General features: G+C 32.5%; 3 protein-coding genes and 1 long non-coding RNA gene across 8 annotated transcripts; 1 reads left to right on the top strand and 3 right to left on the bottom strand.

Moving 5' to 3' along the window:
• Positions 1–338: 338 nt before the first annotated feature.
• LOC25497506 (uncharacterized) lies at positions 339–4,373 on the bottom strand. 3 transcript variants are annotated; one of them, XR_003006644.2, is made up of 7 exons: positions 4,016–4,373; positions 3,285–3,401; positions 3,030–3,166; positions 2,773–2,894; positions 2,313–2,532; positions 1,109–1,611; positions 339–717 (listed from the first exon to the last, which is right to left on the bottom strand). It is a non-coding gene; the product is annotated as an uncharacterized lncRNA (long non-coding RNA). The 3 variants fall into 3 exon arrangements; XR_003006645.2 differs by lacking the exon at positions 3,285–3,401 and having other exon boundaries at positions 2,313–2,528; positions 4,016–4,372; XR_003006643.2 differs by lacking the exon at positions 3,285–3,401 and having other exon boundaries at positions 4,016–4,371.
• A 2,898-nt stretch (positions 4,374–7,271) lies between these two features.
• Positions 7,272–11,192, bottom strand: LOC11429183 (EID1-like F-box protein 2). 3 transcript variants are annotated; one of them, XM_024771150.2, is made up of 3 exons: positions 10,993–11,191; positions 8,892–9,680; positions 7,272–7,735 (listed from the first exon to the last, which is right to left on the bottom strand). In XM_024771150.2, the coding sequence occupies exon 2, from the start codon at positions 9,660–9,662 to the stop codon at positions 8,910–8,912; it is 753 nt and encodes a 250-aa protein (XP_024626918.1). In that variant the 5' UTR covers positions 9,663–9,680; positions 10,993–11,191; the 3' UTR covers positions 7,272–7,735; positions 8,892–8,909. The 3 variants fall into 3 exon arrangements, with proteins under 3 accessions (XP_024626918.1, XP_039683712.1, XP_003621387.1); XM_039827778.1 differs by lacking the exon at positions 10,993–11,191 and adding an exon at positions 10,454–10,935; XM_003621339.4 differs by having other exon boundaries at positions 7,275–7,735; positions 8,892–9,671; positions 10,993–11,192.
• A 5,113-nt stretch (positions 11,193–16,305) lies between these two features.
• Positions 16,306–17,951, top strand: LOC11416342 (uncharacterized). The gene is made up of 3 exons (XM_024770338.1): positions 16,306–16,863; positions 17,020–17,769; positions 17,859–17,951. Exons 1-3 carry the CDS (start codon positions 16,306–16,308, stop codon positions 17,949–17,951), a joined length of 1,401 nt encoding a protein of 466 aa, XP_024626106.1.
• Positions 17,952–19,620: 1,669 nt separating this feature from the next.
• On the bottom strand, positions 19,621–21,683 carry LOC11437018 (uncharacterized). The gene has a single exon (XM_003621306.3). The coding sequence runs from the start codon at positions 21,552–21,554 to the stop codon at positions 19,914–19,916; it is 1,641 nt and encodes a 546-aa protein (XP_003621354.3). The 5' UTR covers positions 21,555–21,683; the 3' UTR covers positions 19,621–19,913.
• Between the last annotated feature and the right edge of the window lie 3,442 nt (positions 21,684–25,125).

The following is a 25,125-nucleotide window of genomic DNA, read 5'->3' as shown; positions in this document are numbered from 1 at the left end:
TTTAAAAAGGCTTATGGAAGTAGATAAGCCCACATAAGCTCAAAATAAGACAATCCAAACGGGACCTTAATCTATAAGTTGTGGCTTTATCGATGAGTTTGAATACATGTAATATTTTATCTTGATATATCTAAATGTCATAAAAAGTAATTTAGGACAGGCTTTATGTCATTTCGATCATCAAACATGATTTAAGTCCATTGAACTATGCTGATGAAATAATTAAGCCTCTAAAATTTGTGTTACATGTTTGTACTAAGGGTGAGAATGATAAAATCACGTTGAGCCATCACGATTCTGGTAAAATCTATAGTTTAGAGCTTCACAAAATAAGGATGTATCTCAATTTTGTCAAATTCACCGACAATCGAACTTACCGTCAATCCAAAGACACATTAGTTGTGTAAGTATTTATATACATTCTATCCAAACAACCACTCATTGAGAGTGACAGAATTAACAATACATATTGAATACAAATTAGAATAATACAATATCAAGACCTACAGATAAGGGTTGCTCATGTTATATTCTAGTCACCTAGACTATGAGTATTTTTCACCTGCACAAGTGAACTGAATATGAAGAATTTCTCTCCTTTTTTCCTACATATCTGATAGCACGTAAAGAACCGCTCCAAAAGGCACCTTCTGCCTTCTTCACGCTTCTAAACAATCTTTATCTCGAATTTAGCAGATTCAGAAAGAATGATGAGAGCTGCAGAAACATAGCACACAAGTGTGATTAGCCTTCAAACTAATCTAATCACATAAGTGGATAAGTATTCAAACCAGTTTAAGGAATTCATTGTTTAAAAATGTGGTTAACTTTAAGTTATTAAGTATTCAAACCAGTTTGAGAATGGTTAATCTATGCAGGACTTTTGTTTTTCATTTAGATCTAGAAGCTCCACTGCAATTAGAGTAATGGCTTGAACTAAACATACGTTGTTATTTTTGACTGAGAGGTACCAATAATATACTAAGTAGTGTTGTTTGGGAAATGCTACAAAATAAAATGAATTAGATAGACTTCTGTTTGTTGAAACATCTAAAGGTGTAATGATTATGACATTAATGAAAAATGTGATAGACTTGAGTAAACTTACCAGAACATTATGTCCTCTTGCAACAGCTTTGGTGACCTTAAGTTCCCCGCCAAAATATGCATTTTCTTCACGTGGGTCGAAGTCACTGCTTTCCAGAATCATCACTGTATGAATCAATGGACTCCTCCTCATTACAATCTGAATCTACATGATTACAATCTGAATCCTCACAGTCATCAGACTCAGAACTGATCACTGTTAGGTCGCTTTCACAATGAATATTAGGAGCATATGATGGAATAACCTCTTTAATTTTCTTGTCAGCTTTTTCAACTCCACTCACATATTTGCCTACGATCATCATCCTAACTTATTGTCTTCAATGAGGTAATCAAGAATTACTTGTGTTGGTTCATGAAATCCACATTCTGTTGACACAGTTCTACCTGAAGCAGTGCACACATCATCATCCAATTTGCTCAATAATGTCTACGCCATGAGTCATTAAAATCCATCCATAAGTTTGATTCACAACACGCTTAACCAATGCTTGAAAAACGAATCTGGAAACAACAGAAGAAAGTTATTAGTTTCAAATAATGCAAAGAAAAATACATGATGGTACTTAACGATTAAAAACAGCAAATGCAATAACACAAAAGCCTACTCAAAGTTTCAGCATATGTAAAAAAAAATTAAGAGACTAATCATGTAATTAATATCTACATTTTATAAGGTGATATGAAATGAAAATTTATCAACTACTCTTCAAATTAAATAAAAGAGTATGTTATGTATCAAGAATAATACTACTAACAAATCATATTCTTTGTAAGTTACAATAACAGAATAATTTCGTAAATAATTTTATGATGCCTAATTCACAAATCGGCATATGTGTGTGTGTGTGTTAAGAGTCGGAATTTCCAACACTACGAACAGAAATGTGAAAGAATTCTTTACTCGTAGAAATTGACAAGGCAACAACAATAAAGAAACTAGAATGGCATTAGTCATAATAGAATTCATATGACAACCCCTATCGTTAAATTAAACAAAGTCAAATTCAAATAATATACATGAAACAACAAATGCAATGAGAACCGGCCATAAAACCACAATCATAGAAAACAAGTTAAGAACTGAAAATTATTTTCAGCAACCCAATTTCACAAATAAACTTGAATAAACCGCATTCTCACTACTAACAAACAAATTTACAGCATATTTTAGTGTTTTGGTGTCCTCGTCAGATCTTTGATACCTTAAACGCATCTTCATCAGATCGATCATTGCCAAGATCGATCATTGCCAATATCACTGATTTAATCAAGGAAATCACAGTTGGTAATAAACTAATAGACTAATGATGAACGATAGTATCCGATGATCGGGCTTCATCGATTAAGAGACTGCGGAAACAGATCTGGTAGAACTTTGTTAGGCTGTCCTGGTGTTAAATCCATCTTTGAGTGGCTCACTTCCTTGCAAGATAAAATTTGTCATCAAACACCATTTCGAATGAAATTTTACAATTTTGGGATAAATTAGTCAAATTCCAAAATTAAAAGACTATTTTGACTCAGGATTTAATGGATATGCAGTGTCGGTGTAAAACAATTCTACACTAACATCAAATTAAAATCTATTTTTTGCCACATTACCACTTATATGGGTAGTCAGAAGTTAGTAATATGACATAGAAACTGTTGCGATTATTTTACCTAATTTAACTGCTTTAATAAATGCTTCGTAGCAAGAATAGTAAGTTAATACGTTAGTTGAGTCTCTCTTCGTAGCACCATGTCTTGGCAAGAATAGTAAGTGATTGAGGAACTTTGCTAACCTGCAAGAAAAATTAATTAAATTGTTAGCATATAATAGGATTGTTATTATTAGTTTTATGGGTACAATTTAAAAAAAGCAATTGTCTAAAAGTAAAAGTAATAATTAAGACATATGTTAAAGAAATGAAACATACATTCAATAACGACCCATATTTATGGGATGCCATTAAATAATCAGATGGTAATAGATATTTTTTTTCGAATGTCATGGTATCATTTGATCATTTAGTGGCAATCCCACTATTAATGCCTTAACGTCATATTTGTTAACCTGCAAGAAAAATTAGTTAAACTGTTAGCATACGATAAGATTGTTATTATTAGTTTTATGGACATAATTTAAAAAAAAACAATTGTCTAAAAGTAAAAATAATAAGAAATGAACATACATTCAATAACAACCCATATTTATGAGCTGCCATTAAATGATCATCTGGTAATTGAACTCTTTTTACAAATGCTTCGGTGTCTTTTGGATCATTTAGTAGCAATCCCACTATTAAGGCCTTAACATCATATTCATCGACATGCAAGAAAAATTAATTAAATTGTTTAGCATATGATAGGATTGTTATTATTAGTTTTATGGGTACAATTTTTGTACAAGTAACAATAGCCCATCATCTTTCACAGATAAACACATCATATGCAAACATCAACACTTACAAAGCCTAAGTTCAATCTTGTTGAACATGTATCCAAGATTCAGAAAAACATATCACATATAAAAAAATCTTTCAGCTAAGCTTTTTTTAAATTTTACATGTAGTATGAATAGAGAGCTTTACATCTCACCGATGATAATAAATTAGAGACAACGAAGCAAAAATAAAATAAGTTAACTGATAGACCATTTCGAATGAAATTTTACAATTTTGGGATTCATTAGTCAAATTCCCAAAATTAACATCAAATTAAAATTAATTTAAATTAAACACACATTGAAGAGCGGCACCATATAGTGCATAGGATCATTAATTGAATAAACGAACTTTAGAGTTGCTAAAATTGAATAAACTAACTTCAAATAGCCAAAGAGAAAAACACGAAAATCAAAGTCTTGTAATAACAAGGTTAAGAATTAAAAAATAAGAACAGAACAAAATTGAAAGAGAAATACATTGATTTATCTTCTGAGGATGAAGATATGAAGATTTGTAGCAAGTTGAAGTTGATAGATGGTGGGTGTGAAGATATCAGTACATGTATATGTTGATTTAATCAAGGAAATCACGGTCGTAGGAATAAGATAAATATGAGTAATGATAACGGTAACATCCGATTCCATAAGGTGCATCGAGTGTTGATTAGAGATAAGAGAGAAGTGATTGAGGAAACAGATCTGATGAAAAAGTGAAAAATGTATATGCTTCCAAGAAGATGGGTTTAGGGTTTGATGGTGGAATGAAGGAAGGAATAAAACTTGCGAAGGATAATGAGCAGTGTGAAGCCCTTTATTTATGAGAGAGTAAAAACGTTGTTGTTTCAGCGAGAGTTCCAAAATTTATTAATTTTAGTAGGAATGACGACGTCCAGCGTTACAACTTTTCATTTTAATCTATCTAATTTTATTTTATTTTTTTTCATTTTAATTCGTCTAAATTTTTATTCTCATAAAAATTATTTTATTTTTATTTTTAATTTCTCTTTTTTAAAAGTAAACTCATACATATAATTCATATTTATGGAAAAAGGTAAGAATTTGAGTCACTCTCTCCACTTTCTTCGCATCATTGAATGGAAGATAAATTGTGGGTCCTACATCAATTTGGTCTTTTTTTCTCTATTTTTCGACCGTGCCAAAAAGAAGAAGTGATGCATTCATTCTCAAACTCCCTCTCTCTCTTGTCTTTCTCTCACCTCTATTTCTCACGTTCCAAACAAGCTTAAGGAACTTATGTTTCGGCATAAGTTCAAACAATGTACAATCTGGTTTTGATTTATTGTCAGTTCAGGTCATATTTCTATTCCCGACTCAACCAAAAAACACAAAATAATCTTGGATCATGTATTATGTTAGTCGAATTAGTCTCTCACATTAAATTTGGATATAAATCATTTCAAATTTCCTTGATGTGGCAAGTGAAAATGTCATTAGACGTCTTGAGGTGTACTCATAGACTAAAATCAAACTAAATCAAAAGTTAGTCAATTTGTAATTTCTATTTTTAAACTTATTTTATTAAATAAAAACTAATTACAGCTGTAAGAAATGCGGTTACTACACTCTGATTTATCTGATTCACGTTCGCCCACTTTACTTCTAAAGAAGATGGATTTATGGTAAGAATATAGCCCCTCGTACGACAAAAAGGCAGACAGCTAGACTTTTGATTAGAGGTTCAAGGGAGAACTGCGAGGAGAATCGAGATTGGCGCTTAGAACGCAATGTTAGGGCCATTTATACAGACAGACATAGGGTTGCTTGTACGAGGATAAATAAAGGATAAAAATGGTTTAATTCATGAATAATTTTTATTGAATTACCCAAATAACTTCGATATTCATTTTTTTTTTCGTTTCTATCCATGTAGTTTTTTGTGAATACATACAATTTTTGTTCTTATCTTAAATTTTGAACCATTCTTTTAATTCTTCGTTCTTTCTTTTTCTTTATTTCCATTTTTGAGCTTATTATTAATCAAAAATTTCGTATATAGCTAGAACGACCCTCACAAATTGCAAAAACTAATTTGTTAAGAATTAATCGGATTGAAGCTATAGCATCATCATTAGCTGGAATCGAAATATCTGCTAGATCTGAGCCGTGTGATGGGTGACTATCCTGCACGGTTCGGAGAGCACTTTTAGTCAGCGTTGGTGAATGGAAGCCCCTCTATCAAGCAAGAAAGAAGCGGCTATTCCCACGGCGGAGTCACCATTGACTCTATTTATTATTATGGTATATTAGTTTATCAAGATGTCAATATGAGATCTTATTTCGGTTCGATACGTCCACCTGCGAGAGCCACTCAAGAGAGCGTGACGAATAGGGACCAAAGCAGCACCAGATTCAGGACTAAATCCACTGCGCTACCAGAAAAAAGGCCGATCTATTCAATGCTGGAATCAGACCAGCTATTAATGTGGGTATTTCCGTTTCCAGGTCGAGTAGATTCATGAGAGGGGAACCACTGCTTGACTGGAAAGACGAAAGGCGGAAAAAGGCTCCTTAACCCACTCACTCTGAAACCCAGAGAAAGTGCGCGTGGGAGCAGCTCAAATAAAGAAGAGTCTGGTCTGAATTCAGGCCCGTCCCCTTCATTTGATTCCGACGGCCGGCATAGATATCATGAGACCCGCCCACTATTACTACGAAAAAAGCCCTGCCTTTTTCCTTCTAACTAGGAGAGTAAGCAACTTCTATTAGCGCCAGACCTTGAGTCGAATTGCATAGTAGATGAGAAGCTATGCGACTTAATTCCAACATAATTACTCATATATAGCTGGCTCTTTTAGGTACTTGAATATTTCACTATGAAAAGAGGAAGAAGTCGAGCTACAAGAGTGCCGAGTGGAAGGGTCGTCGCTCAACGGATAAAAGTTACTCTAGGGATAACAGGCTGATCTTCCCCAAGAGCTCACATCGACGGGAAGGTTTGGCACCTCGATGTCGGCTCTTCGCCACCTGGAGCTGTAGTATGTTCCAAGGGTTGGGCTGTTCGCCCATTAAAGCGGTACGTGAGCTGGGTTCAGAACGTCGTGAGACAGTTCGGTCCATATCCGGTGTGGGCGTTAGATAATGTTATGTATAGAAAATAGTATTTCACTGATTGATCAGGATACACATTATTACAATTTCATATCATGATTTGCTCGTTTTTCAAGAGGTCACTTGGTTGCGGATTCGTTCTTGCGCCTCAAGGTATTCGGTTTGAGACCCAACACCGAGAGAAGATAATTACATATCATGATTTCCTACTTGATTTTTGTAAATTCCGCCATTTTTCCGTTAAACTATTTTAACTATGGAATGTACTTCGTGATGGGTTCACGAGTTTTCCCTTCGCAATGTATAGCATCACTTTCATTCTTGTTTCAACGTCACACCACCACACATCATCCATTGTTGGCGTTGCTTCAATTCCTCGAGAGCTAAGGTGTAGAGGCGCATCGACATAGTGATCAAATGGAAGCTCTCATTCCTCGGTCAAACAAAGAAGGTATGTCAAAGACTCAAAATGGAAAAGAAAAAAAAACTTAAATATTTTATTTTTCTCGTTTTGAACATGCAAGGTTGAATATTTTGATCTTCAAAATTATGTTAGTTGAGATGTTGAATGATCAAAAACAATTAAATTCATCTTTATTTTGTAAGCACGATATCATGAGGACAATGAGTGCTAACAAGCTCAAGTTTGCCAACAAAACCAGTATAGTTTGTCCAAGTCAGACTATTTATGTCATGTTTGGATGGACACATCTTAACTTATCCAAGCATAAGTGTTCTTACATACATACCCTAAAAAATCAGAGTGCTAAAACTTGATTTGCTTGAATTTGTTCTTACATACTGTAAATTTTGCTAGTTGTTTAAACAATTATATACATTCTATCCAAAGCATACCAACCAGACATTGAAAATAATAGAATTAACAATAAATGTCGAATAAAACAAGAATAATACAACAATAACACCTCCAATAAATGGATCATGCTACATGCTACATCCTAGTCATCTATACTACGAGTATTCTTCATCTGCACAAGTGATCTGCATCTGAAGAATTTTTCAACCATTTTTCCAACGTATGCGATAGCACATCATAAACCACCCCAAGAGGCACACTATTTGCCTTCTTCATCTTGAATTTAGCAGAATCAGAATGAATGATGACAGCTGCAGAAACATTTAGTACACAAGTGTGATTAGCCTTCAAACTAGTTTAATCACATAACACATACAATTAACCTGTTACTGAGGTACCAGAAGATAGTTGCTAATCATTTGCCAAATTTAATCAGATACTTCCTTACATATATAACTAGCAAATATAGAACAGTAGAAGGGTCTGGTATTCATTGTTTGAGAAAGTGGTCAATAAGTGTTCAAAACAGTTTGACAATGGTTAATCTGAGACTTTTGTTTCCACTGGTGCAATTATAGTAATTGTTCAAACAAAACCATTTGCAAAATATCTAATGCAACCATCACTAACCATTGACTCAATTCTTACAGGAAATAAAATAAAAAAAATAAAAAAATTAGTATGTGATACACAGGAAAAAAGGAGTTTCCAACAATTCCACTCAATTCAACATACAATTTACTCAAGTAATGTCTTACTCGAGGCAATTTCTACATTTAGTTTTCATTATTAGGAAAAATCACTAGACAACGAACTATTCACAAATATAATTAATATTGATTCTATCTATTTTTTGTATTAACATGTTCAAATTATTTACATTGCAGAAAATGTTACTTCAGATTAGAATGCTACACAAGATAAGATAGGACTACAAAGTCAATCGTTAGAGAGAAAAAGATGGTCCAATCTCAACTTAGGTGGTTTAGACATCAAGAAAAAAAAATTGAGGAAATTTAAAACATGACTTTTAGAGGGAATGTGGCAAATATATAACATTGAAGTGTAGATGTTCATAGTTTTTTGTCGCTTCAGGGGAAACCGCTCCTTTCGAGCTATGCATGGTTCCATGTGGAAAAGACAATACATCAAAGACTCTTTAGACCTAATATTGAAGTATAGGAAGACTAAGGAAAGATATGGGCCAAATCAGAAAAAGATCGTTAGAGGTAAATGGTTGATCTTTAGACCTAATAATTGATAGGGATTTATGATGTTCAATCCATATAACTGACCCTACCTACAAAGAAATCATAGATTATTATTTCTATTGTAAAACAGTAAAGAATAATGATTAACTACAATAAAATTCTACCTACTAACATTCAAAATGGGTTCAGTTCTCAAAGAAAAGTAAAGATGAACAGAAAAGGAGTAAGTTATGGTTTTCCAGATACACAAAAATACCTGAAAATCATTCAACCATTACTCCAATTCAGGTGCCTCTTCCGAATCAGACAACGGCAATAGGGTACATATCCCAATCAAGTGACCATTGAGGCACACAAAATACTCAATATCATCTTCATAAGACCCCAACCTGCAGCTAGCACTTTGAGGAATCATTTTAGCTTGCTGCATGCTCCACAACTTCGCCTTACAATAAGGGCAAACTTCTGTTTGATGAAGCTTAGCACCTTTACTAATAAGCATCTTTCTGACCTTTGACGTTGCAAACGACTTAAAAACTCCACGGAAGAATCCTATATCTCCTTCTTCACCTTGATCTAGATGCTCACAAGGATCAGATACATACAAAACATCAGTTCTGCATTGTGGCAAAAGAAAGCTCTTCCCTGATGTTCTAGAAAATCGAGTCTGATACACAAAGTGACCAGGGATCTGATTCTGAATGTTTTTAAACAAGCCACCTTTCGTGCATCCTGAACAGTACGTAAGAAGCTTCCCTAATGCCCTCCAGTTCCCATCAACGACGTGGCTCCCGGTAGATTGCAGATCACACAACATCTTTGGAGCTCTTGTTCGACAAAACTCTTTCCATAGAACTCGCTTCGCAAGATCGTCAAACCATTTGCACACACATGATAGAGCAGCAATCAGCTTAGGATTCCATTTTAAATTATGAAACACTAAGAAAATCGCGTCTTCACTTAGATGCCCTTTGGAACATTGACAGCTAGCTGAATGTATGCATCGGTACTGCTTTGTGATAATCATTTTCTTCACCTAGAAAAACTAAAAGAAAAATTATCAGTTTATAAAAATTCTTGGTTAACAAACATCATGGTACTCACCAAATTGACAAAACTTAAACACTGACTTTCTTTAAAAAGAAAACATTTCACAGTAATATCAAAAGTTCAGCAAGATCAAGACTACTGATTGAATCGATATCGAAATATACCAATATATACTTAAGCAAATTAAAATTAATATTAAACTAAAAGGGTTGCAATTCATAGTACTCACAAACCAGTTCAAGAAAAGAAAAATAAGATTTCTGCTTCCAACAGTGTGCTGTGGGTTTCATTTTCTGCTGATATATTTCCAGCACAAGTATAGTTACAGAAATACTACCTTGTTTTATTTCCCTCACATGTTCACAATTTTGTCCCCAAATACGCTCTTAAAATATTAAGTTAGAAAATCCAAACAATACTCAATCAATTTGGCTTCAACTCATTCCTACGAAATCATACGAAATCACATACGAAATCATCAAAATTCATGCACCTAAGAGTTCAAATATTCATAAATCCCTCAAATCATACATAAAAGCCATGTTTAGAATATAAACAACTTAATTAAACACTTATAACATAAGCAGTTATCACATAATGCTTATGTATAAGCTAATTATATAATAAAAGATAAAATAAAGTCAAATCATTTTCATATAAAATATAAGTTGTATTCATTAACTATCCTATAAGCGTATGGAAATAAGCTGAAAACAGCTGATGTACATGTCATAAGTTATTTCCATAAGCTCTCACAAATAGACTTACGCAAGTTTTTATGTCAGTAGACAAGCTCAAATGAGCCAGCCCAAACCCATCACTAATTGATGTGTTTAGAATTTTCAATTTTGATTACAAAAATATACACAAGTAATTGCTATTGGTACAAAACGCCGTCCTTCATTAGAGGAAAGATATCATAAATAAAGAAAGCACACTTTTTCTCTTCTACAAAAATATCATTGTATTCTATCATCAACTCAACACTTCTTCCAGACGGAGTTAGAAACACAATGAAAGTCGCATTATCACTGTGCAAATTCTACCATGCTTGATGTCACTTCAATCAGTCAACAGCACAAAAGAATAAAGTTCTGCTAAATTTTTAGAATCCACATCAAACAGTCCCAAGGTCATAGATCACCCAGAAATTTCCCATCAATAGAATTCAAATCAAGTTAAAATTGACAAGAACTTTGAATAAAGAAATAAACCAATACATATTGAATCAAATTTAGAGTGTAATGAATCAAAGATTGACAAGAACATCGAATTTTATAGAGTGAGAGAGAGAGAGAGAGAATTACCTCGAAACCCTAGAAAAACCCACCTCTGCGTGCAATTGGAACAATTGAGAGAGAGAGAGAGAGAATAAGAAGTTATCAACAACAACAGTGTTAAGCAATTTGCAGCTAATATGAGGGGCAATTTGGTCAAGAAATGTAATAAGATAAAGAAATAAAGAAGGTAAAAGAGTAAGGACAATGCAGAAAGAAACAGAGATTGTTGCAACTTGCAAAGATTTTTTTAGGACAATCATTTGGATCATAGTGCCTTTCTTATAATCCAAATTATGGGGCCCAGTAATGTTGCGACACGTGGTGGTTATGGGTGACATAATCATTTCATAGCTGGCACAAAGTAGATTATTTTGAAAACACAATTTTTTTAGGGAATTTTCGAAAAATAATTTTATTGTTTCTCTTCCTCCTTATCTATATTATTTTTGACCAATAACATAAAACAAAAGATATTGTGTTTCAAAAGTTGTCATAAAATATTTCTGTAAATATCATTACTCCTCCAAACAACAAGTGATCAAGTAAAGTTTGTATACATGTATTATCTATCTAATATATTTTGATCATATTTTTTCACCAGAATATAAGATGTTAGATTTTTTTGTTAATAAATATTTATTAAATATCAACTTTATTATAAATTTTGCTAATAGATTAATTTAAAATATTAAAAGTCAAAATTGTATTAACATGTGAAACAATAAACTAAATCAATCATTTTGAGACGCATGAGTAATTAGTTTGTTTAAATAATCAAGACTTTGGCGTAGAAATTTGTGCAACTATTTTTTTTTTATAGATAGACGAAATTACAATAATCAATAAAAACTTACACGTTGGAAGTATTGGGATGTGGTCCTCTAAATAAGAGAATTCAAAGGGATTGCGTATGATTTGGGTAATTTAGAAAGCTATAACCGGGTGCATCTTTAACAATGAGATTGCGAGGTAGGATGAGCTAGTGAAGGAGATCAAGGTGATGTCTTGGAGGTCGTTGTTGGGGAGATTTAACATTCTAGCTTGTACGTTCTACGAGTGGATTTAGTGTCTCTGAGATTGTTTGTTGAGAGTAACAAAACTCGGCTGCGATGATTAGATCAAAATACAAAGGCACACACACCAAATCCTGAGAAAGAAGAATCTATATTCTGTATTGTATAAATTTTTGAGTGTGACATCTCATTTCATTGTTAAACATAATCTATTCTAGGTATGGATGACTATCAGAGTCGTTCAAATGATTTTGTTTTAAGGAATAATTAAGAATATCAACACATCTTATAGCATATTCGTATTTGGAAATTGCAAATGACAACATGTAATATTAAATATTAAATAAATAAAAACATGTGCACTTAAATGTTACTATTCGTTTTGTTTCATAGTATTTGTCACTTTTAAGGAATTTACACATACCAAAAATTCAAATTAATTTTGTTATTTTTTATGAAATTTTTTGTATCTTTTCTATAATACTTTTAACCATTTATTATTTCATTTTATTTTTTCTCTCTTTAAAATAAATATGTAAGAGTATTATCGATAAATCAATAATTAATTTTGCATTGAAAGTTGAATGTGACAACCGACAAGTAAACTGAAACAAAATTATCCTATGAAAGCGACAAGTAGAAAGAGTAATATTTTAGAAATACTTACACTTACTCGATAAAAATGTTTCTAATGAAGGTCCACATTTATCATAGTAAGAAGCTAAAAGTATATTCAAAGCATGAGTAGTGCTAACAACACTCTTTTTTAGACACTCCTTAATACTCTACACATTGAAAATAGAATCTACACAAAGTGATGGGAGATATACATTTCATCTAATAAAATAGTGAATGTTAGAGAAAGTGTTCGAAAGTAAGTGATGTTATCATTCCTCTCTTCAAAGCATATTCTAATCTAATTAATTGAATTCAAAGACACACACATATACCTTGTCTGCTAAATTAATACTCTCTCTGTTTTAAAATATAAGTAAATTTTACTTTTTAGGTTCATTCAATTAATGATGTATGTGGTCCATATTATAAACCACATACATCATTAATTGAATGAATCTAAAAAGTAAAATTTGCTTATATTTTAAAACGGAGGGAATAATCACATAAGTACAAACAAGAAAATATACGCAAACGAAAGTATCAATACATCCACTTCAAATGATTTTATTCTGATAGTATATACCAATATCAAAGCCACAAAACACGTCTCTGATTCTCAAATCTTGAGTCCCACCTGTTAAACCACACTTGCTGCACAAAATACACACATGAGATACAAAACATGTGAAGCATCCTCTAACCAATCTTCTAAAATTTCTTACTGTTGAAGAATTATCCAAAGAATTATCCATTGGTACCACCAGAAATTTAAGTGGCGCAGCGTCTTATGACGCAGCTCTGAGATAATGAAAGTTCGTTTTTGTAATGTGATGTGTGCTAGAGGCACACAAATTTTGCATCCTTAGCAATGTTCTAAAGGTCGGACCAAATGGTTCAATCAGTTGAACCATAAATGAAGTATACAATTTAGTTATTTGAATAGTCCAATTGCGATTTTCTCCCTATTCAAACGGTTTAAAGCAGTTGATATATGACAATAGTAAAACAAAATATTATAGGCTACAAGTGGGAATAGGAAGAACATGTCAGTAAAGGGGGAATTGGAATATCAGTCCAAATCATAATATGTAATATAATCTTATGCAGAATTAGGTTTCAGTAATAAAAAAAAGTGTATAGTATCCAGAAGTCCTAGCTCAACTGGCAAAATGCCGAAATTGTTAGGCCGGATGCCATGACCGGGGTTCGAACCCTGGTACCTCCACTTGTGTGTGTGAGTTTATAATGGCTTTGCCATTTCGTCTATCTACCAAAAAAAAAAAGTGTATGGTTCAAATAAAATATTGTATTATGCAAATACATTAGCCAAAGTCAAAAATAAATTCTTATGCAGATACTTAAAGTCAATGTCAATAAATTTTTCTTATCAAAACAATATGTAGACTATTCAACAAAGACATTCCCTTAAGAAGATTGCTCCTACTTGGATGAATGTTTCCCAGGCTATGAAGGATCCTAAAATTGATATTTGGATGGGTGCTTGAAATTTATTTATTTTTCTCTTCTCTTTTTATAGTATATTTTCTACTGTCTTGCATGTTATCAAGGTTCCGTAGCCAATATGTGATGGTGAATGAGAGTGTTTTTTATATCCATTCTTTTTATTTAAAATCTTAGAATACTATACACGTGATTGTATAAATATCATTTCTCATTTTATTTTATTAATGAAAAACAAAGCAACTCTTTGTAATTAACACAAGCCTACATAAAATTCATTTGAACACACATACGTATATGATAAAATTTAAAAATAAAATGAAATTAAGTTATGTGATTTAAGTATTTCTCTTTTAAATTTTTATTTATGTGTATGTACTCAAATAATTTTGATCAGGGGTTGTGTCCAACTAAATATTCTACATTAATGATATAAAAAACATAAAAGAAATGAATTAAAAAAAGATAAAATAATAAATAGTATAGGACATAATAAGAAAATAAATAGTAATTATTTAATGATATTATAAAATGACTGGTAATACTTTCAAGGTTAATTATGTTTTAGGTTCCAATAAATAGGCGCGTTTTCAACATTAGCCTCTACTTAAATTTTATTATATTTTTGGTCTCCAACGTTTTTCCGTTAGCGAAATAGGTCATCGCTGTTAATTGTTATTATTGAGCAAACGGTGAAGCACACGTGGATGTCACATCTACTTTTTTTGGTGGGTTAAATATGTTTTTAGTCCCTATAAAATTGAGGTATTTTAAGTTTTGTCCTTACTTAATTTTAATAGTTGTTTTAGTCCTTACAAAAATACTATGCACTAAGTATTAGTCCTTACTCAATTTAAATTTGTTTAATTCATGCTTAAACTCTTAAGTTTTTTAACAATTTTTTTGTAGATGTGTTAATCATTACTCTTTGGTTGATCTGTAGGCATCTTGTATACTGCCACTAGTTTTGCATGAAATGGGAGCATATGAGTTGATTCGAATTAATATGGAATTATTTTCCCACGCTCATTCAATATTTTGCCCCTGGTTAATGATATCTAGGTTCTACTCATAATCTATGTCGCTTCAACATCTTTTGGTCAACATCTTTTGTTATGATAGACTACGTCTTCTTTATCTTGACGAAATGGGCGGAATGACTATCCCAATGCCAAAAATATTCATGATTTTCACTATTTTATCGATGACTTCTTTTGCATTAATTGTCGGGCATGAGTGGTTTTGTTGCCGAATTGATAGTTTTTTATGGAATAATTACTAATCAAAAATATATTTTCCTGATGAAAATACTATCATAACTAGTTTTAGTAGGTTTTTTTAGTCCCTACAAAAAAAAATCACTTCTAATTTTAGTCCCTACTAAAACAAAGTTTGTTTAATTATCCTTAAACTCTTAAATTTTTGAATGAATTTTTTGAGGCAAGTTTAAAACACTATGAAAGATTCAATTAATAAAATTTAAATTTTTTTAACATGAAACGAATTAAATATGAATTTTTGAAAACAATAAAAGTTAAAGATAAAAGTAATAAAATATGGACATATAAATCAAATTTTGTGGCGGAACTTTTAGTAATGTTCTTAACACGTCTACAAAAAATTGTTAAAAAACTTAAGCGTTTAAGAATAAATTAAACAAATTTGAATTGATCAGGGACTAATATTGAATGCATATTATTTTTGTAAGGACTAAAACAACTATTAAAATTAAGTAAGGACTAAGTTTAAAATGCCTCAATTTTATAGGAACTAAACATATTTAACCCAACAAAAAAAAGTCAGATGTGGCATCTAGGTGTGCTTCCGTTTGCTCAATCAGCAACAATTAACAGCGATGACCTATTTTGCTAACGGAAAAAAACGTCGGGGACCAAAAATTTAATAAAATTTAAGTAGGGACTAATGTTAAAACGCGTCTATTTATAAGCACCTAAAACATAATTAACCCTACTTTCAATTAACGCTTTCAATTCCACCAAGTTTTTTCACTCTTTCAAGAAGATATGGTTAGTCTCTTCGATTAACCCCAAACCCATTGTTATTTGTTTACATTTTTAATGAAGTATCAAAATAACCAAACCTTTTAATGGTTACACTATCTTAGTACGTGATTAATTATATTTCCCTTTCCAAAGTCGTCTAGAAACTAGAACAAAACAAGAACTCTTATTTATAAGCATTTTTGGGACACCATCTTTGCATTTTTGTGTTCTTCTATTGCCATATCATGGCTGCAATTGAAACTCAATCAGTTGAACAAGTTGACAAAGTTAGCTTGCGAGTTTTAGTTGACAAAGAAAGAAATAGAGTTCTGTATGCTGAAGCCGGTAAGGATTTCGTCGATGTTCTCTTTAGTTTCTTAACATTGCCTCTAGGTACTATTGCAAGATTAGTTTCTAAGGATTCAAATATTGAAGCAGTGAAATTTGGTAGCATTAGCTCACTATATCAAAGTGTGTCAAAATTTGACCAACAATATCTATGGTCACATACTTGCAAAGAAATGCTACTCAATCCTAGAAACTCGATGGAAGATTATTGCCAGAAGCTCAAACTGAATATAGACGACACGTCTATGCAGTATTTTGTGTGCGAGAATTGGGATTGCAGAAGAAAAAACAGCGGATGTCGTTTGAGCATTTTTAGGAACAAAATATGCTATTGTGGGAAAGTAATGAATAGAGAAGTATTCCCCGAATATCCAAACCTGGAAAACGGTTTTGTTAAGAAAAATGTTACTTTTATCATTTCTGATGATCTATACGTGATGCCGAATGTTTTTGAGGCAAGTTTACGTCTGCTGAAAAAAGCTTGGACTCGATGCTATTGAGGAACAAACTGTTGATATCGACAAGAAATAGGCATGTTTTCTCATCTTCTACATCATCTTTAAATATTGATTATTTTCTCTAATTGATCACTTCTTATTCAATTTTGATAGGTAGTTGATCTTCTCAAGTTATCTTTAACCTCAAAGGCTGCTTTGACCAGTTTTATTTTAAAGAAGAACCGATTTGTTGTTAATCCGAGCCGAAGAAACAACTTGGAGTTTCTGATTGGAGAGCTACCTTCTGACGAGGATAGGCAGATATCTGTGAAAGTTACCGTACAAAAATCAGATGAACAAATTCTGTTTGTTGAAGCCGGGGATGATTTTGTTGACTTTGTTTATAGTTTTCTAACCTTCCCCTTAGGACGGGTTTTACACATGCTTCAAGGATTCTCCTCTTTAAGCTGCATTGATAACTTATACAAGAGCTTGTGCGACTTGAGTCCAGATATATATCTAATGTCACAGGGACTCAAAGATAAACTAACTAAGCCTCTCATAGCGACGCAATTTGAGCTAATCAAACAACTCTTACCAATTGGTGTAGCTACCTTACCTGTGAATTACTGTCATACTTACTATGATCACGTAAGTGGGAAATGTGTTCTCAATTTTACGAAAGAAGCGGATTATACTCACGATAAAGTTGGTTTTCCAGAAAAGTTTGTACCGTTAGAATTGGCTGATCATGATCCTTCTATTGCAAAATCATCATTTGTTAAAGGACCATCAACGTACATGGTGACTGATAGCTTGTTTGTGAGTCTAATGTCGTCAATATCTACAATGTTGTTTCTCAAAAGATCAAAAGTTCGTCTATCTGATTTGGAAGAAAGAGTTATCAAAATTGGTGTGAAGGAGGTAAGCATTTTCTCAAGACGTGTCATTTATCGTTATTTATTTTCATTTGCTTACTTCAAACTTACTAGCTTATTCATTAAATGTTACAGGGACTTAGCATATTAAAAGCATCTTTGACCTCAACATCTGCTTTGCAATGTGGATTGAAGAAATTTATAAAAACTGTTAAGGTGGAGAAATGACTAATTTAGAGCCGTGGCCGTAGCGTAGCTGCTCTTGATTAGCATTGATATGTTATGGACACTATTTCAGCAAGTATTTGGTTATATTTTGAATATGTCAACAGTACATCTTCGTTTCTTCATTATTTTCTGTTTTTGTCATGAATAATAGCATTTCTCTTCTCATTGGTACTCCCTTTTGGAATGATTGCTATAATAGTGTTGATTAATATTGTTTTGGCAGCCAATAATCTCCACTGCACTTTAACTTTCTTAGCACAGAGCTATTGTCATCCCATAATTGAGTTCTGTATTCTTCATCTATCCGCATGTGATTATTTCTGCCTTAAAATTTGATTTGTGTGCGCGCGTGAGTGTGCGTGAGATAGAGTTACCGTAAAACCAAATCAAAATAATTGGAAAACAGATATATTAAAACAGGATCATTGAAAACAGTTACAATTCTGAAAACTCACTTTTGCAATCCTTGTTCTCTGGATTTTGCAAGAGCCTCCATAATATGACGCTCAATGCTGAAAACTTCATCTCTCAGTTGTGAAAATTTCCTTGCCTGAAGATTCTTCTGCAAATTATCAAGCTGACCGCCTAGTCTAATTGCGTGTTCCTCATGCTCTCTTAGTGAACTTTTTCTCATCTAATTCGTTTTGAAGTTCTAAACATTGGAGCTGCGCTGATTGAGCTGATGCGGCACTTGAATCTGCTGTTGCTCTAGTTACTACTTGTTGTGTCCTAAGATCATCCAACTCCTTTATGTGCTTCTCAGCAGAAGAGGTTGAACCCTGAAGTTGCTCTTTTTTTTTCCCTCCAATTCCATGATCTTTGCATTAGTCTCTGCGTCATTTATTGTTAGAGTTTCTTTAAAATATGATTGTTCTTGTGAAACCAATCAACTTAGAATCTCCTTCAACTCTGAAGCTAAAGACACAAATGTTGAGTATGGCTCGTAGACATGGAAGATGGGCAAGGGCGGGGGAGCTGCGCTAGTGTAGCATTGCAAACTCACGGACCATAGATCAACACTTCAAGGTCCTTGAATTGAAAGCAATTAAAGTATACATTTCATTCCCTTATTTTCACAGAAAGGGTGATGAATGATAAACTCAAATTCTAAGCAATCCTCTCAACTCTTTAGTTTTACATTTGATTAAAAATTTGAATTCCAATCAAATTTCGCCTAATTTTTTTTCTTCTGGCCCCGAGTGCACCAAGCATTCACTTCCATCATAATCATAATTAAATGGTAAGAGAAAGAAAAAACCGTTGCGGTTGATCTATGATTTGAACGTATCACCAGTTCAAAGTTCAGTACAATTTTTAGGATATACACGGTTGATTTCATCGGCGGTCTTTTTAAGCTCTTATATGTGAATATATATATCAAAACATGTATTTTCTGTATTTTTAGTCACCATAATAATTCTTAATCACCATAATAATTCTTAATATTGCAAAGAATAACTGTCAAATGTGAGTAAAGAAATTATTGATATGATTGTAACCCTAATATCACACTGTTTAACTCAACATCACTTTCACTATGTGAACAATAAGATTGTAACTAAAAGCATTTCTATAAACACAAAATAACTTCGTATCATCACTGTTTTATTCAAAAGATAAGAATTCAAAAATAGAATGAAGCATGTTTACTCAAACTATTCGATGCAATTTATGATGAGTGGTGAACAGGAATACAAAGATTATTCCCCTTTCAACTCTAATTTAACTTCAACAAGGAAAATCTAACCATCAGCTTGTTAACTTGACTGACATCTACTGTCACAAGCTTTGGTCTATTATCCTATTATTTCTTTACAAAGTAAATAAATGTTCGGAATCACATTGAGTTTGACAAAATCACAACGACGCATTGTGATTTGGTCAAACTCTTCTACGATCCAAACATACACTAAATGAAATAACTAGAAAATGTCTACCGATACATCAATTGAGAGCATTTTCTCAAGTTTTTTTCTCGTTGAGAGAAATTAAAGTTTCAAATGCACCAACCAAAGCTTTCACCTTACCCTTCTGAGGTTCAACCAGTTTACTAGCTGTTTCCTCGATCACATTATTCAACAATACTTGTTCATCTTTCTTCCCCTTCACATCTTGATGTCTCAAAACAATTTTCTCAAGACCAGTTATAGCAACAGTTTCATCACCATCAGTAGCATTTTCCTTCAACACTTTTCCTCCATTGAGTTTAAGCTTACTTGGACTATTTTTCTCGACTTCGGTTTCAGCCAAATTTTCCATCTCAACCTTTTGAGGTTTCTCATTCTCCTCAACTTCCAAATCCAATCTCTCCAAAGTTTCCTTGTTTTCGTTTCCATAGTTTTCTGTTGGACAACTTTTCTCACTTTCAGTTTCAGCCAACTTTTCAGTCTCACCCTTTTGAGGTTTCTCATTCTCCTCAACTTCCAAATCCAACAATGTCTCCAAAGTTTCCTTGTTTTCTTTTCCATCGTTTTCTGGAAAAGAATGCTCCTCGAACTCACTTGTTGCATATTCAGATTCCTCTTGATCTTGTGATGAAAACTTGGATGATGACAATGATTTAGAGGGGCTTAATTCAATATCTTGGATTGCATTTTGATCAGATTGAAAAGTACTGTCTTCATTTTCCATCTTGATGACATACAAAGTCTTTTCCTCGGCCTCACTGTAGTGTTCCTCATGTTCAACCTTTTTAGGCTTAGGATAATTCTTAACACGTGACGCAGTTTTCAGGCTCTTGTGGATATTAATACCTGCAACTCTTCTTCGAGAAGATTTTGATGACAAGGAAGCCCTTGGTGAATCTGCTTTGGAGGAATCTAGATTCAATGAAGTCACATTCTTTTCAGAAAACTTCGATGAAATTTGCGTCTTCTTAGAAGTGGAATTTGATGAAGTTTTGGCCAATTGAAAAGTTGATACTGGATGAGTTTTCACCCTTCGAGAGGTTGATTTCAATAGAAGTTCCTCTTTCTTGAAATTTGATATTGATGAAGCTCCAACCCTCTTGGAAATTGGTTTCGGTGTAGTGTCCACCTTAGAACTTGATGAAATTTCTGGCTTCCTTGTTTTATAGGTAGAGCAATTCTGCGACCTTGGAAGGAGGGGCAATCGCTTCACACCGGCCAGTGATGTTTTCTTCCTGTTTACCACAACTTCCTTGCCAGGTTTAACTAGCTCGCAAGGTTCAGTTTTAACGACCTTGGTCGTGTCTGAGACATTAGAAATCCGGACCTCAGAATCAGTTGATTTCCTGTGTTTGACCAACGACATCTTGGTTGGTTTGGAATTCATTGATGCACGAAGTTTGACACCTGATGTTACGATTTCAGCAAGGTTCTGTAGTGTACTTCTGTGAAGTTGTGTTCTTTCGGCTATCCTTGGTATTAAACTTTTTTTCTTTTCTTCAAGTGCAAGCTTCATCCCATATTTGCAAAAATCATGACAGGAACCTGTCGAATCTCGAAGATAATGAGGAACAAGTTTTTCTTCATTATTTCCAGGACTAGTTTTTCCAGAAGTGTGTCTTCTTCTTAATACACCAACACGTGTCGACATAGTTAGTCCAGAAATCACTGGTACATCAACACATTTCTCTGCCATTTGATAACAGAAAATGGTTAATAACAGAAAAATGCAATACCAAGGCCTATTCAAAATTTCAGCACAAGAAAACCTAAAAGAGAGTAATTATTTAATATCTAAATTGTTATAAGGTGATATGAAATGAAAATTTATTAAACACTCTTCATATAAGTTGTAAAACAAAATTTTTGATTTTATGATCTCTAATTTAAAAATTGGCTTAATTATCAATAAATGGAAATAATGTACAGAATTTAATGTATAAGAAATTCAACATCAGAATTACTTGGTTTCTCATCTGATTCATGTACATTAATTTAAACAAATTCGAATTTGAATTCAAATGATACACGTGAAACAATAAATGCAATAAGAACATGCCATAAAACAGCAATCATAGAAAACAAATGAAATCATAAAAAACAGATGAAAATAAAAAAAACTAAGAGGCTCCTTCATTCTTTAATTTCAGCCACCCAAAATCAAAAATATATTTCACTGAGCAACATTCTCACTTCTAATAAACAAATTTTCTGCATGTATAGGTGTTTCAATTGAGCATCTCTAAGATTTAACAGACACTCGTAAAACAAAAAGGTCCATATCAAGCAAATCAAGCAGGTAGTCGACATACATCAGACACCATACTAACACGACACATCAACATAACTAATAATTTAAGAAAATGAAAAAGATTGGATATAACTACATGGGTCGGTGATAATTTAAGAAAAAGATTCGATCTAAAGTGTCAATGGCAAGGTTTTTCATTGTGATTCCCAACCGCAAATGCAGCCACAATATAAAACATTTTGAAGTCCTGCAACCTCAATTTCGACAGCCTCAACCACATTTTCTTTCTAGTATGAAGGTTCACGGTCCAACCCTAATTGTAGCCCTAACGGCAATTTAAAACCACGATAGAGGCTAACATACAAGGAAATCAATAAAGAAGAAAACAACAACTTAAAATTTAAAGCATTACAATCAGATTCATTTGGTCGTTTTCATCTTAAATATGCATCTAACACAAACAATGGGATCCATGCAGCACCCATTTCATGCTAACATATGCATAAGCATAACACAAATAATTTCATACATTATATTCATAAAACAAAAACATAAAAAGAAACTCACCTTAAACTAATTCCTCAGCAAGCCCACATCAAAAAACTACAAAAAAAACCATCGAAACTCATGTAAAACACGAAACAGGTTCAAGAAAAAGGGTATACTTTGAAACCCTTTTTTCAAAACTCAAACAAAATCACATATTTCAAAGAACCCAATAATTTTCTCACAAATATCATAGTTTAAAAAGAACACGTACCTTTGTTATATAACACCGCAGTTTCACATAGAGAAAAACTAGGGTTAGGGTTTAACAGAAAAACAAGAAAAAAGGAACAGTTTCTGGTTTCAAAATTTGAAATGAGGATTAGGGTTCAAGAGATTGTAACAGTTTTTGGTTTGGTTTGGTTTTGGTTGAGCCTGTTACTACACTATAGCGCGTTTGTTATATAAAATCTAAAAATAAGAGAGAGAGATTTTGCTATTTATTTTTTTGGCGGGTACAAAGATTTTCTAAATTTCCTCTAAAAAAAATACATGAGAAAAATATAAAAAAAAATTGAGATTTTTTTAATGGAAATAGAAAGTAGAGTATTTTTTTTTTAAGGGGGAAAGTAGAGTATATAAAAGAAATAAAATCCTTTTAAAAAATATAATCATAGCAATATATAAAATGAGAAAATCAAGTGTTGTTATTTTTAACATATTTATGATTTATTATGATGTAATTAGAATGTTTGTTTTGATTTGTTAATTAATGGTTGATAATATCCATTTAATTGCATCATTAATAGTTTTACAACCAACACTTTGCGGTTACTAAATGAATTTACATAGCAAATATTATGAGTTCTCACACTTTGTGGATTTTAACCTTTGTATGAAACTTTTTTTTGAATAATACTTTATTGTAGACTTTGAATTTCAAATTTTGAAATATTGAAACGATAATTAAAATTTAACCGGATCATCAAAACTTTAAAAGTGATCAAGTGAGACACACATGAAAAAGTGATAAAGTCTTTTTCTCTTCAAATGAAATTTAATAAAAAAAAAAAAAAAGAAACTGAAATTTCCGCATTGAGTACTTAGATTTTATTTTTGAGAGGAGCATTGAGTAGTAGATTTAGATTTTCTTTTTTCAACATTAAGACAAGGACGGGCCGTTTTGATTGATTTTCATCATTTATTATTTTGATATACAATGAATTTTTATTTGAATAAACATAAATTAGTTCACAAAAAAGAAAAGAAAAAAACATAACTTCTTGTTTGTTTGTTTGTTTTTATTTTTTTTTACAGGAAACATAACATCTTGGCGATCATCTAAATAGGCATCTTGTTGATGCTAAGTTGTCAATAATGGTAACTTTACTTCGTGATTGAATTGAGAAATTGGTGTTTTGAGTCTTTTTAATGAGAAATCATGTGAATCGGCAAAACAAGACATCAAATGAAGGATCAATGATATAAAGATCGAACATCAACGACTCTCAGAAGACATTTTAAGACAATACAAAGTGAAGAATTCATTTGAAGTTCCAAGACATTGCAAGACGGAAGAACTCTTGAAAAAATGGTCAAAAACTGTAGAATTCGAGCACGAGGGGCTTCCTGAAGTGCCCCTCGCCTGTTACCATAAGTCATGCGCATGAGGCGCATGGCTACGACCAATAGTCAATGTGTAAGATTGATCATCAAAGTCTCATTCTCTCTGGAGAGGAAATAAACCTCATACTAGTCTCCTTACCCTCCATCTACTAACGAAATGAGAATTTGCTCAGTACCACAGGTTTATCATTAGGTGTTTGATAATTTTGTGTAATAAGCTTCAACATTAGTGTAAATATACTATGAAAGATATGATCTATTAATAAAATGATAATTTGATTCATTTTTGTCTTTTTATAGTAACTTTATTTTTTGGTAATTTCTAATTATGTCTTCTTAATATTATATGTCAATGTTGTTTTGTAAATCTAGGCAATACAAAATTTTGGATTATATTATCTCAAATATGGTTCAGATTATATAATCCACGCAAAGAGTATTATGGAAAAAAAAATAGGACGCGTGAGTAACGCACAGAGTGGAAAAAGTAAAAGCCAAATTAATATGCCTTTTATGATCTGTACAATATCGTTTTTATCTTGAACTCACACATTATTTCCAGGACTAGTTTTTCCTCTATATCCCATTTACTTAAACAAAATAAAAAGATCTCGCACATGATAAGCATTACATATTCTTAAGCTATTCTTCAGTTCTGCAACACCTTCCTTAAGATGAATCACTAAGAGCATCTACAACAATTATATTTTTAATCATCGTTAATTCTCAACTTATAAGATTTAATAATGCATCGTATGAAAAATAATAATGTACATGTAGTCAATTACAAGTTAGATACCCTCATATTGAGCCATATTCCAAAATATCTAATTGTCTTATATTAGTATTTGTTATTTTTAAATACCCAAAGAAACATTATTTACTTTTTGGCCACTGATACCAT

This window comes from Medicago truncatula, chromosome 7, assembly GCF_003473485.1.
Source record: "Medicago truncatula cultivar Jemalong A17 chromosome 7, MtrunA17r5.0-ANR, whole genome shotgun sequence".
Lineage (NCBI taxonomy): Eukaryota > Viridiplantae > Streptophyta > Magnoliopsida > Fabales > Fabaceae > Medicago > Medicago truncatula.
The sequence above is the reverse complement of the archived record's forward strand: the minus strand, read 5'-3'. Positions and strand labels throughout refer to the sequence as shown.